This window comes from Condylura cristata, unplaced genomic scaffold, assembly GCF_000260355.1.
Source record: "Condylura cristata isolate star-nosed mole 26May11 unplaced genomic scaffold, ConCri1.0 scaffold00015, whole genome shotgun sequence".
Classification (NCBI taxonomy): Eukaryota; Metazoa; Chordata; class Mammalia; order Eulipotyphla; family Talpidae; genus Condylura; species Condylura cristata.
In genome coordinates, this window is record NW_004567116.1 from 4,451,261 (window position 1) to 4,463,755 (window position 12,495).

Consider the following 12,495-nt stretch of genomic DNA (forward strand, 5'->3'; position numbering starts at 1 on the left):
CAAAGCCGTTGTTTGGGAAAGAAGCCCTTGGGACTCTCCTACCGGATCCAGAAAGTAGCATCTTCCATTCTTGGTTTGAAACTCTGCGTTTCATTGAACATCTTGCCACCCAGATCACTCTGAAAATTTTTTTTTTAAAGCTCTAATTGACTTTATTCAGTGATTCCCGCATCCGGCAGCTTGCCCTCGCGTGTGTGAGTGAGGAGCTGTGTGCGTGTGAAATGACAAGTGGGGCGATGTAGCAAGGCGGTGGCTAAAGCCTGGGCACCCCAACATCACCCCCTCAGCAGGAGGCTGCAGCCCAGGCGTGTCTCCCCGCTGGCAGCCAGCTGCTGCAGAGCAGGGAGCTGGGGTGCCCTCCTCGGGCACAGGGCTGTGGCTGGTTTCCCAGCAAAGGAGGGGCTGCAAGCCAGCGCTGCAGGGTCCCGGTGGCACAAACCCTGCGGGCGGCTCCAGGCCCTTCTTCCGGAACGTGGCCTGAGAACCTCAGGGGAGGGCCTGAGCCTGAACGCTCTGTTCTTGTTCTGCTCTTTTCTGCTCTTTGCGCGTCATTGAACCTACTGGTGCCAGCCCACGCTGAGAAGCAGCTCTGCTCCAGACAGCTCCTGCAGGGCGGGTCGCTGAGAAGCACGCTCAGTTCCGCCCCATGTGCCAGCTGTGCCCGGCCTGGGGCGCCTGATGGGCAAAGGGCCCCTGCAGAACCCTGCACCTGCAGTGCTGAGGGTCTGGGCCACGCAGCCGTGAGAGTGCAGCTTGGTAGGTGCTGACCGCCCTCTGCCGCCCACTCTGGCCTGCGTCTTCCAGGCAACGGGCCTTGGAGACCTCACTCCGTGGCCACCTCCCCTGGCGCTTTTTCCTTTTTCACGATTTCATGTGGTTTGGGGAGAAATACGACGCTGACCCCCCCAACGAGAAACTTAGCACCCTGTTGTATCAGGAGGCAATAGCCAGCATTTCTGGTCCCCAAGTCTTTGGGACGCGCTCCTGGCAGGGCCCGCCGGTCTTCCCGGCTCCAGGGGCCACGGTCTTGCCGGCTGTGTCGGAGCTCAACGTCCAGTCCCAGCACCGGGCGCCCCCGGCGCCTGTGGCCATTTCTGGGCCCCCACCCCCGTATTCCGGGCCCCATGCTGTGACGGAGACGCACCCACAGAGAGCCACTCGCCACAAGACACGTCTTTCAGGGGCTGTTTTATTCTACATTACTGGTGAGTGACAGGGAAGGGCAGGGCGTGCGCTCCAGGATCCCAGTAAGAACCACGAGGACCGTTCCTGGGAGCGAGGAGGCGGCGGGTGGGGCCGGGGGCTTAGGCGACTGGAGCCAGGCCCACCTGGTTGTTGGCCCTGTCGAAGACGGCGTAGTACTGGCGGATGAAGACGTCACCCAGGATCCAGAGCTCGCCAGAGGCGGTGGGAATGTTCATGCCCTGCAGGCCGCTGGCGCAGCTCTGCCCACTCTGGAGACAGAAACAGAGGGTGGACACGGACTCAGGGGGCAGCCCCAGGCCTGCTGGCTTGCCGCGGGGCGGGGGAAGGAGCTTCCTGGCTGGTGTCGGGGCCTGGCTCCTCCTGGCCGGGCTTGCCTGCATCAGCTGGTCACTGGGCTGTTGGTTCCCAGGGATCACTAGACAGTATTCAGGGCTTCTGGCAGAGGCGCAAGCCCTGAGGTCAGCAGTGTTGCTCAGGGGCTTAGGGGGAGCTCAGCTGCAGAATGGCCTGGAAGCGCTGGTGGTGCAGCCTTTCCCTATTACTCAGCTCCCACCCAGGGGCACAAACCAGCTGGGTCTTTGGTATTTTCATTCACTGGTTCAGCGACCATGGCCGCAGGCGAGGATCACTGAGAGCTTTGAAAACCCCCGGCTCAGGCTTCACCCCCTATTCTATCAGCAGGTTGGGGGCACAGAGCCTCAGTACTTCCTCCTGAGCAGTGGGACCCCGTTGGGCAAAGCTAGTTCTCCAGCTGGCATTCTGCGAGAAAGCAGTTCCCTGTGGCTCGTGTGGCGCAAGGCTGTTTCTTGGTAGAGACAGCGAGGAGGTTCTGAACCCTCATCCAGAGTCCTTGGTGGCTCTGATGTGGGGTCTTGCTGGAGGCCTTAGCCACATCCCAAGCGTGCTCTGATATTAGGCCCCGGGGCTGGGGTCAGGTGTTCCGGCAGCATCTTCCCCTCATACCATCACCCTCACCTCACCTGAGTGCTGCCTACATCCTCAGTCGCCCACGGCTGGACTTGACCGTCCCCTTACTCTCCGTGCAGTGTGGGTGTCAGCTTCAGGTGCTGCAGCTCACTTCCCTCAGGCCAAGGCTGAGCACGTGGGCACACTGTTGGGGCCGGAGACCCCTTACCTGCATGATGTAGGCGCTGGCGGGCACAGGGAACTGGATGCCGTTGAGGGTGAAGACGATGTCAGGCAGGCTGCTGATGGATGAGCAGCTGACCATCATCTAGAAGGAAGGAGGGTTAGCTGGCCTCTTATCACCACGCACTTGGGTCAGAACCACTGGCCACTTGCCGTCAGGCCCAGCTCACCTGGCCGTTTGCATTCTGGGTGGCGCCAATGAGGCTCTGGATGTTGTTGATGGCGTTGACGGGGCCGGACAGCAGAGAGGTGCCGGTGTCCACGATGGCCTGGCAGCCGCCGTTGCAAGCGATGCTCTGTCCGTTCATGGTGATGCTGAGGGCCAGATGCAAGACGGGTCCCCTGAGTGCCCAAGTGCGTCTCCCCAAAGAGGAACCAGGGGGCCTGGAGGGCCCCTGCTCCCCAAGCACTGGCCAATCCGTAACATGTTAGCGTCTCCCATGCACTCATCCGTGCATGCCTCTTCTCTGCAAATACGTCCCGATCCCCCATTCTGCGCTGGGTGGGGCAGACGCAAAGCCAGGTGAGACAGCACCCAGGTCTGACTGCAGAGGCTCGCGGCCCAGCAGGGAAGGTAGACCCGGGTGGAGGACAAGCCGGAGAAGGCTCTGCAGACCCCAATCTGCCAAGGAGGCGAGAGCTGAAGGAGGGTGGACGTGGCAGGGGAGTGAGGGCGGCAGACCAGCAGGGCGTCTTGGCGTGAACCCGCACACTGCAGCGTAGCTGGGCAGGTGCCACCCCGGTGTCGGGGCTGAGTCCCCAGACTTGCACCCCGGGAAGCTGCCCCCTGCAGGCCAAGCCTGGAGACGGTCGCCTCCTGGTGAGCGAGACGCCTTGGCGGTGGCCTGAGGGCTCCGGCCACTCTGCCCTATTCTTACACAGAAAGGCACTTTGTTCCTGGGGCGGGGGGCGTAGGTGTGGGTTCCCAGGGCCCCTAAATGCCGACCGGTGTGGACCGGCGGAGGCACAGGGGCTCCCCCTGGGGATGCTGGTGGATGTCCTGTCTCCTGGCCGGGAGGAACGTGGCTATCTCCTGGCCAGGCATCCGGGGTCTGAGACAGCTCCCCTCGTCCAGGCACAGGCTTTTCTTGGGGGGTCTCTCGGCTAGGCCCACCCCCACCTTCTCTTGGCTGTTCTGGGGAGTGGGTGAGGAAGGGGATCCGGGGCCCAGGCTGGGACTCTGCCGCCCACGGCGCCGTCACCTGTCCACGGTGATCTGCCAGTAAGTCTCGGAGGACAGAGGGATCCAGTTCAGGGTGCCGGTGTAGTAAGAGGAGTCAATGCCGCCGAAAATCACCACGCTGCCGCTCTCGTCGTTGCTGTGGGGAGTGGGGGAGACAGCAGGTCACTCGCCTGGGACGCTCTGAGCCTCCGCCTGGCTCAGACCCGCCCTGGGGGCCTCGCCGGCGCAGGGCAGTGCTGGCCGACGGTCATCTCCACTTCACAGCCCCGAAAGCCCGGCTCAGCGCGGCGAGGCTGCTCGCCCAGGACGCCCAGCCCGGGAGTGGCCGAACCGAGACCTTTCTGGCTCCCGAGTGCGTGTTTTCCAGCACCTACTGACTCCCATTGCCGTGGGGCCCCGGAGGGGAGTGGGGGCACGGCTGTTTGCCCCCAAGGACCCCACTGGTTCTCAGCGGGGGCTGCTTCGCCTCCTGGGACCCTGGCCAGTGTCCAGAGACATTTCTGAGTGTGGGGTGGGCGACACCGCTGCCCGCAGGTCACAGGACAGCCGGCAGCCAGGAGTCCTCGCTTCAAAGTGTCACCTGGAGAGCCGGGGGGCTCCGGGCCCCCCAAAGGGGAAAGTGTTTAAGAGCCGACTTGAAGAATAACCGGCCGAGGGGGAGGGCGCACGAGGGAGTTCCTGTTGCTAATTGTCTCTGTCCCTACTCACTTCCTACACCTCTGCTGTTTCCGCTGAGAACCGAGGATGATGAGAAACGAATCACTGTAGAACAGGCCACAGACAAGCGGCCGCTCGCCTTGCCACAGACACTGGCGGCACAAGGCCACGCCGTGCCGTGAGGCCACAGCTCCACAGTGGCCGTGGAAGGCAAGTGGCAGATCTCTTGGGCAGAGAAGGATCTGCAGGGGCGGGGCGAGGCCCCCAGATATTCCCACCCGCACCTCTCCTCCCTCCTAGCCACGCTCTGATGATTCCTTCCTCGTGCTTCGGCGTGCACGTGCCCAGAATCCCGTGTTGTTAAGAGAGGTGCTGGCATTGTTTTAAACCGTTTTCACGGTTCAAGATAGAAATCCTGATCAGATTTTCTTTCTTTTTTTTTGGCTATGGGATTCCGGCCCCTGTCTGAGAGGGGTTCGCTCGGAAGGGCGGGCTGGAAGGTGGCCACAGAGGGCTGGTGCTGGAGAGCAGAAGAGAGGCCGGAGCCACTGGCGCTGTGAGTCAGCAAGTGAGGCGCAGAGACAAGCCCGTCCCTGCAAGGAGGCGTCCCCCCACTTTAGACTTCACACCTGGCAGAGCCCCAGCTTGCAAACTCCTCCTCTCTCCCACCCAGCCCTGGGCCCCCGCAAGGGCCCGGGGACCAGGGGACCCCGGAAGGCCCCTCCCCGGGGGACTTACGGGCTCAGGTACACAGAGAACAGGTCTTGGGGAACCAGGCCCTGATTCCACATGTTGTCAAAGACGGGGGTGGCCCCGGAGGAGGAGATGCTGGGGTAGGCCAGACCCAGGATGCCGTCGAAGGGGGCGTAGTACAGGAAGGAGCCGGGCTCGGTCTGGCTCAGGCCGAAGATCTGGTTGGTGTCAGCTATGCCGGCGACCTAGGTGGGGCCAGCGAGTTCACGTTCCGGCCACTTGGGTCGTGCGGGCCGAGCACGGTGGGGACCCCAACCCTGCACCCCTCCCAGAGCATCCGTGGCTGGTCCATACAGGACTCAGCTTCCTGGGGGCCTCAGGCTGGAGAGGGGACCCAGGGCTGCCCCCGCAGGGCTGGTGGGGACATGGTGCACCTGGAGCTTGCGTGGTCACTGTGCGTGTGGGTGATGGGAGGCAAGGCCGATTGGAGCCCAGCACCCCGCTGTGCGCTGGGGGCGCCCACGCAGATGGAGCCTTTGTGAGGGGAGTGGGGGGTTGGAGGGGGCGGGTTGCCGATGACAGGGAGGAGGGGAGAGGCCTGGAAGGAGCTGAGGCTTCCATTTCCCCCTGCTCCTCCTCCTGAGGGCTCCCCCGGGGCCTGGCTGAGGCTGCCAGGGTCTGGTGAGTGCTCCCCACCCCTCACCCACAAATGTCTGTGCCGTCCCTGCTACTTTCCCTCCCTCAGCCAGGTTGTTTCGGGGCTCGCTGAGCCCCGCTGGGTTGGAGGAGCTGGTGTGGGGTGCGCCGTGGCCCGCAGGCTCCCGGGGCTTACGTGGACGGTGTCGTATCCGAGGATGCCGGTCATGCTGCCGGTGCCGTAGGCGACGGACAGGGTCTGGCTGGTGGGCTGGTAGGTGGAGGACTTCTTGGGGTTGAAGCGGTTGTGGTTGGCTGCCGGGCAAGAAGAGACAGGTCAGCTCCAGAAGCTGAGCTGGAGTCAAGCCTGGGGGTGCTCTCCTGGGGTCGGGGTGCATGTTGGCTGGGGTGGTTTTAGAGGAGGAAGGCCCCCTCTTCCAGACCTGGTGCCCGAGCACCCCAGGTTCCACCCCCGTCTGACTGAACCAGTTGGGGCCACCTCGCTCACTGACGGAGGTTTCCAGAGCTGACCCCACGCCCCCCCTTCCCCAGAAGCCCCCAGGTGGCTGTGAGCAGCCAAGTCACAGTTCCGGGGTGAGTTCAGCTTGTTACAAGCTGGAGGCTCCCAGGGCAGGAAAGACAGGCAGGGGGGGACGGGGCTGGAACACCGCCCTGACTTCCGAGCACAAACCCTCTCCCCGGGGCAAACGGGGGAGTCCTCCGGGGTCGCCTGGGCTCACTCATGAGCTGTTTTCTCCTCTTGTCACCCCACCCTGGAGCCCCACAACCCTGGCCCCCTGTGATTATTCAGGACAGCGTCTCCCCCATGGACTGAGGTCCTCGAGGACAGGGATTGCCTCCTTTTCCCGTGGGGGACAAGCCCTGGGCTTGGTGAGTAGTAGGGGCTCGCAAAGGTTTGTCGACTGACTCGCTGGGTGACACCAGCAGATATGCGGCTGGACCCATTTGAAACCCCTGAGTATTCCCGGGTCCTCGGTCATTGGTGCCGGGGCCCAGGCAGGGTGGACACTCACTGCAGGCAGGGCTGGAGCAGTAGATGGAGGGCACCCACAGGTTGGAGGAGCCGGTGTCAAAGATGACGGTGAAGTCCTGGGCGGGGGTTCCGATGGTGATGGTGCCGAAGTACTCGGTCTGCGGGCGGGGACCGCACAGTTCAGGCCTGGGACGCTCTACCCTGGGCCTCCCCAGGAAGCACCTTTGACCTGTGTCCTCAGACCACCTCCTGCCTTCCCCACACGCCTCTTGGCTTTCTTTCCCCGTCCTGTCCTGGGCCTTCATCCTTTATGACCCAGCCTGGTGTCCCCTCCTCCTTGAAGTCTTCCTTGATGGCTCCCTCGTGACCCTCTGACTGTTCCTGCCGGTGTACCATGAACACCTCATAGTAATCAGCTGACCCCTCTTCTGCTCTTGTGTTGTGTGTCTCAGTCTTATCCTCCTAGAGAATATATGTTCTTGGAGGACAGGATAAGTCATCAAGTTATTGATAGGGAGATAAAAATGTTACCTAAAGACGGAAACTCCTCAAGACAGATCTTCCCTAATTCTAGGGTTCAAGAAAGAGCATTACAATATTTTAGTGGCTGCGCTTTCTTTCCACTTGTTTCCAGTCAGCTGGTCTAGATGAGGACCAGCTCACTCCTACCCCAGGGCCTTTGCACATGCTGTTCCTTTTGCGAGGAAAATGTTTATTTTAGCTCATTCTTTGGGTACTCGTTAACCCTTCAGCATCCTTGCCAAATGCTACCCTCACCGAGAAGTCTTACTTGATCATTTCTCTAAAACTGGCTCTCTCAGTCTTCTTCTTCCCATTATTTTAATTAATTTTTACTTGTCATTTCCTGAAATTATGTTACATATTTATTCATGGGCCTCTTGTTAAAAAGACAAGCAATAACTTTGCTTCGTCGCCCTTCCTCGCCCTTCCTGGCACACAGTAGGCACTTCATAAATCCTGAGGTGGGTAAATGGGCCTACTACCAAGCACTCGCCGAGGGCCGGGCCCTGCGCTCAGCACGCTGGGAGAACTAGGCTGCATTTGTCCATGCAGTAGCTCTGCTATCAGCGGGTCTCTTTAGGGGGAGCAAGGTGAGCTGCATTGAGAGCGCCTGGAGGACCTGCCTCAGTGGCTCACAACTGGGAGCCCCGGGCCCGGCTCGGCGCTGGTCTGCAGGCTCACAGGGCACGTTCTTAGCCACGGAGCTTTGAACTGTCTCCTCTGAGTGGTCTCCTGTGAACCGCCCTTTGCCATTCAGAGGAGATACTTGGGTCGGTGTGATCTTCCTGGAACTCACCCCGCTCACATCAACCCCCCCAGCTCTGCTCTCTGTGGGCACTGGCCTCCTGTCCCCAAATGCACACTGACCCCTGTGTCAGGGGTGTACAGGTCCCCCGCTCTCTGGGACTCTCTGACCCCCTCAGTGTGCAGCCTTATCCTGGGGGTTCATTACCCCAGCCGTGGGTGTTGCATTTCTTCCCCTGCTAGACCTGGTGCCTGGGAGGGCCCGGCTGTGTCTGGCAGAGTCCCTGCTGCCTCTCCTGGGTCTAGCATGGTGCCTGACACATACAGAGGCTTCCCAGACAGCGAATGGAGGGAAGAAGAGATGGATGAATGAGAGCGAGCGCTCTGACCGGGGCTTTCCTGACTCCCTGGCTGCTGAGCTCCACAGACGGCCCCTGGCTTCTGCCTGCCTCTGTGTGTGTGTGTGTATGGGGGGCTGAGAGCCCCCCGCTGCCTTGCCGCCTGCTCCAGCACTCACGTCCATGAAGTTGACCAGGGGCTGGGTAGCGTCCAGGGAGGCAGCCAGTGAGGGGAAGTACTTGCTGGCCGGGTTGATGCTGTGAGTCTTCAGGAAGTTGTCCAGCAGGCCATTCTCCATCAGGTTCTGCCTCAAGGACTTCTTCCTGACCAGAGGAACCCTGCGGAGGATATTCACAAGTGCGTGTGAGGACCCAGAGTAACAAGGCAAGGAGCGCTGGGCCCTCTTCCCAGGAGAAAAGGAAGCTGGTCCAGAGAGGAGGAAGGGAGGGGGTCACGGGACATGAGGAGATGCGGAGGGGTGAAGGGGGCCAGGTGGCCGGAGCTGCGAGCGGACTCGAGAGCCGTGTGGTGACCATGCGAGCGGCCTCCAAAGGGCAGAGAGCGAGACCAGGCAGGAGACCCGAGAGGGCCAGGGAGAGTGGAGCGAGCTGAGGAAAAGGGGGAGAAACCGTGGGAGGAAGCGAGGTGAAGGCTCGCCCCAGGGAAGCAGGTCTGAGGGCGGCGGCCGGCACTCACTTGTACAGGCACTCAGAGAGGGCCACCAGGCCCAGCAGCAGCAGCCACTTCATGGTTCTTCCCGGTCCCAGGTCTCCAGAGAATGGAAGATGGGAGGAAGGTGTACAGGGCAAGCGGCTGCTGTGCCTTATATACAGCACCCGCGCTCCCCAAAGCGCCTTATCGCCCCTGGTGCCACCCCCTGCTCCACCCCAATCAGAGAGTTTCCCGATAAGATTGTCCCCACCCTCGAGCCGGTGCCGAGAAGTTTCCAGTTGAGTAGATTTCCATTGTGCCCACATCCCACATGCCCACATGCCGGCAGAGAGCGAGGCCGGAGGGAGGCCGACTTCTCTTGCTTGCTGAATGTTTAGACAAAATGGGGCGAAAAGGCACGTCCTGTGGCACGCATGGCCAAGAAGCTCATGGGCTGATTTGTTCTGGTGCGACACACAGCTGGGGGTTTTGAGGGTAGTGCCCCAACTTCACGATGGGCTACATTCCTGCTACCCCAAAGCACGGTGGTGGGCTGGCGGTTGGGGCTGAGGACTCACTTCCCCACAGAAACGTGAGGACATGGGGCTGTTGAGGGGGCTCACACGCTCGCCCCTGGTGGGGCTGGGCTGAATCCTGAGGTGTGTGCGAGACAGAGGGAGACAGAGGGAGATGAGCAGCGGAGCAGGTGGAAGGAGGCTGCGTTTCTTTCCTGGAGGAGCCAAACTTGAAGTGGGCTGGTCTTTGGAAGCTGGCCCCTCACTTTGAACCACCTCTCTGCTCTCACCCTCTCAGAGGGCTTGAACCTTCCACTTTTGGGATCCCGCCTGGGTTGGACTCTTCTGGGAACAGGCTTAAAACTCGCTTGAATCAACGGCAGAGGAGCGAAGCAATTTGGGCAAATTCTCACTAGAGTGTGAATGACTTAGAAAAGATCTCTTCTTATAAGAGTCCCCTAACCAACTGCAGGGCGTCTACTTGCCAGGGTTGACTCAATGGACAGTGGGGAATGAAGACTTTGCTCTGGGGGTTGGTGCAGAGGGAGATATGTGTGAAGTCACCTGAAGCTCTTGTTCTAAGTCAGAGTCCCTGGTTTTTCTAGCTGCCGCAGACACAGCTCCTGTAACATTTCAGATTTCCTCCAGCGCATGGAGGGGTAGGCAGAGTGGCTTAGGGACAGACCCGTGGTGACCAGAGCATTTGCATGTCCAATTCACCTGTGAAATCATGGCCCTGCTTTCATGTTCACATCTTGGGGGGCTGCTTCCTGCCCTTCCCCTCTCCTTCTCGAGCCTGTCTCCTTTGTCTCTACTCTTCCTTGGGGTGGATCTCAGCACTGAGTGGGAAGAAGGGGTGGCCCTGGAGCCGCCCGCCCAAGTCCCAGAGCTCAGAGGGGAGCCCCCAGCTCAAGGCTGCCCCTGGGAGGGAGGCAGCAGGTGGGGGTCTTTGTGCAGGGGTGGGGGTACTCCTCAGGCCCTCCAGAGGTGACTGGAGCCTTACGCCGGCGGTGGCACAGGTGGGCATCGTTCCTCCCCGAGCTTGATGCTGTGCACGGCTGAAATGGCCCATAACATGTTTCCCAAGAAGAAAGAAAGGAGGACTGAGAGTTCTGGGCCTCCTTTCCAACGTGGGAACAGAGGGAGCTGGGGCTGGGTGGTAGTGGGGTCTGCAGGAGGCCCTCGGGCTTGAGATGCAGGAATGAACCCCCCAGAACGTCAACGTGCTTTACTCGGCTTCATCTCCCACGTGGCACACGGAGGTCCTTGCCACGGTGCATGTTTTATTTATTTCGCAGTAGTAGTGTGCTTTTACTTTCTCCATGGGTCACTTGCTTAGAATCCTGAGTGAACTTAGGAAACATATTCTTCATGTTTCTAAAATGAACATATGATTAAAGACATTTGTCATGTGCAGGTAACGACTTTAGAGGTTCTGTTTCTTGGTGTTCATCTATAATTTCCTCCCTCCCTCCCTTCTCCTTCCCCTCCCTCTGTCCCCTCCCCTCCCTTCTTTCTTCCCTTGTTTCCTTCCTAACCAGGGAATGTTGGGGTACCCCCGTCAGGTATTACCACCATAGTGCACCCACCACAGACGACTGTGCTTCCTTCCATTGTTAGCGCCCCGCCCTCCAGCTTGTCACCCCACCTTGGTGTCTCAGTTCTCTACCCTGCTCTCAAGTGCTGGCTTTTCAGCTTGTCTTTATCTGACTTAATTTAGTGACTTGGTATTCCAGATTGCACTGTTGTGTTGTATTGCAATATTACCATGTTGGTAGCACTGTGGTGACATCACCTGATGTCACCCTTCTGGCTTCCCAGCAGAGTGTGACAGACCCTCTCTTTGCGGGGGAAGCGGGTGGCTTCCGGTCAGCAGCTCTCGAGGGACTGAGGCCCCCGCACTGACAGCCTGCAGGGAGCGCCCACAGCTGCCAGGAGCGGGGAGTGACCTTCTCGAGTCCAGCTGCAGATGAGACCAGAAGCTGGTCTCCCATCGAGCTGACACCTCAAGGGGGTTTCGTGAGCAACTCTGAACCAGAGCACCGGGCCACATGCGTCTGGGTTTCTGACCCACAGAGACAGCCAGGGGATGTGAACTTTGTGTTCATTCATCCCCAGCCACAGGCGACTAATGCAGGGCTAGAAATGTAGAAAACGCCACAGAAAGCCACCGGCTGCCTCAATTTCTCTACTTGGGAACCGTTTCAGTGCTCTGCAAGGTGGTTTTCTGCCCAGGCACGTGAGCGGATGGAGCAGGAGGGCAAGATGCCACGGGGCTGCTTCTCCGCAAACAACCCCAGACTTGCATTTCCACGGCCCTTTCTTCTCCGAGTGCTTGAGATGCAGGAGCCCCGCTCACACGGGGCAGATGGAAGAGCTCAGTATGTTCATGTAAGCAATGATGGCAGGAGGGATTAGAACCCGGGTCACGGAAGGTCCCGGTCTTGGGCCCCCAGTGTGCCCAGCCAGGCTCTGTGACCACACACGTTACTCTGGCTCCTGTCTTCTATCCATTGTTGGGGTGGAAGGGAGCCGTTCCGAGCTGCCTGCAGTCTCTGTCCCCGGGGCACTGAGGAAACTTCCCCACCAGGGCCCCTTTACCAGAGCAATCCTTGGGAGCACAGGGGGACTCCAGACACCAGCAACACGTGTTCCCCAAGAGATCTGCTCAGCGGCCAGGGCCAACTGGCAGCTGCCAGCAGGGCAGCCGGGCAATCATGTTGTGCCAGATCCGCTGGCAGAGATTAGACAACAGAGTTTACTTTGCCATTAGCCTGCCTGGCACTGGGCTTCGACAGGCACGAAGTGCAGGGCACCCCCAGACAAGGGCACAGGTGCACAGAAGTGTGCCGGAACATGTCATGCCCAGCGCGGCTCGAGCTTTGAAGAACCCAGTCTCGGTGGACTGGCGCGGCACTGCGGCACAATAGCGCTATCTCGGGCGGGCGATAGGCCCGGGACAGCCGGTCCCCTGGGAGCTTGCAATCAAGGCTGCTCCGCCGTCACAGCCTTCCAGCCCGGGGAGCACACGTCTCCCATGCCTCAGAGCGGCAGGGCTCTGGGGCCTGCTTGGGTTTTGAAAACTTAAACTTGCCCTATTTTGGGCTCAATTATACGAGTAATGTTAAAAAGATGTGCAATCCCAAAATAGTGCAACCACTATGGAAAACTGTCTGGAGGTTCCTCAAACTGCTAAACATGGAGCT

The 12,495-nt window shown here is 60.1% G+C and overlaps 1 protein-coding gene across 1 annotated transcript; it reads right to left on the reverse strand.

Moving 5' to 3' along the window:
- Positions 1-1,304: 1,304 nt before the first annotated feature.
- On the reverse strand, positions 1,305-8,872 carry LOC101625554 (pepsin A). The gene is made up of 9 exons (XM_004682740.1): positions 8,820-8,872; positions 8,302-8,461; positions 6,559-6,676; positions 5,721-5,839; positions 4,934-5,133; positions 3,558-3,674; positions 2,526-2,670; positions 2,342-2,440; positions 1,305-1,454 (listed from the first exon to the last, which is right to left on the reverse strand). The coding sequence occupies exons 1-9, from the start codon at positions 8,870-8,872 to the stop codon at positions 1,305-1,307; spliced, it is 1,161 nt and encodes a 386-aa protein (XP_004682797.1).
- Between the last annotated feature and the right edge of the window lie 3,623 nt (positions 8,873-12,495).

Bases quoted from the DNA above. Each gene is read 5' to 3' on its own strand.
- LOC101625554 (XM_004682740.1), bottom strand. From the start codon at position 8,872: ATGAAGTGGCTGCTGCTGCTGGGCCTGGTGGCCCTCTCTGAGTGCCTG. The intron at 5,134-5,720 runs GTAAGCCCCGGG...GGCCCCACCTAG, and splicing joins TCGGATACGACACCGTCCAC to GTCGCCGGCATAGCTGACAC. The intron at 3,675-4,933 runs GTAAGTCCCCCG...CACTCCCCACAG, and splicing joins TTCTCTGTGTACCTGAGCCC to CAACGACGAGAGCGGCAGCG.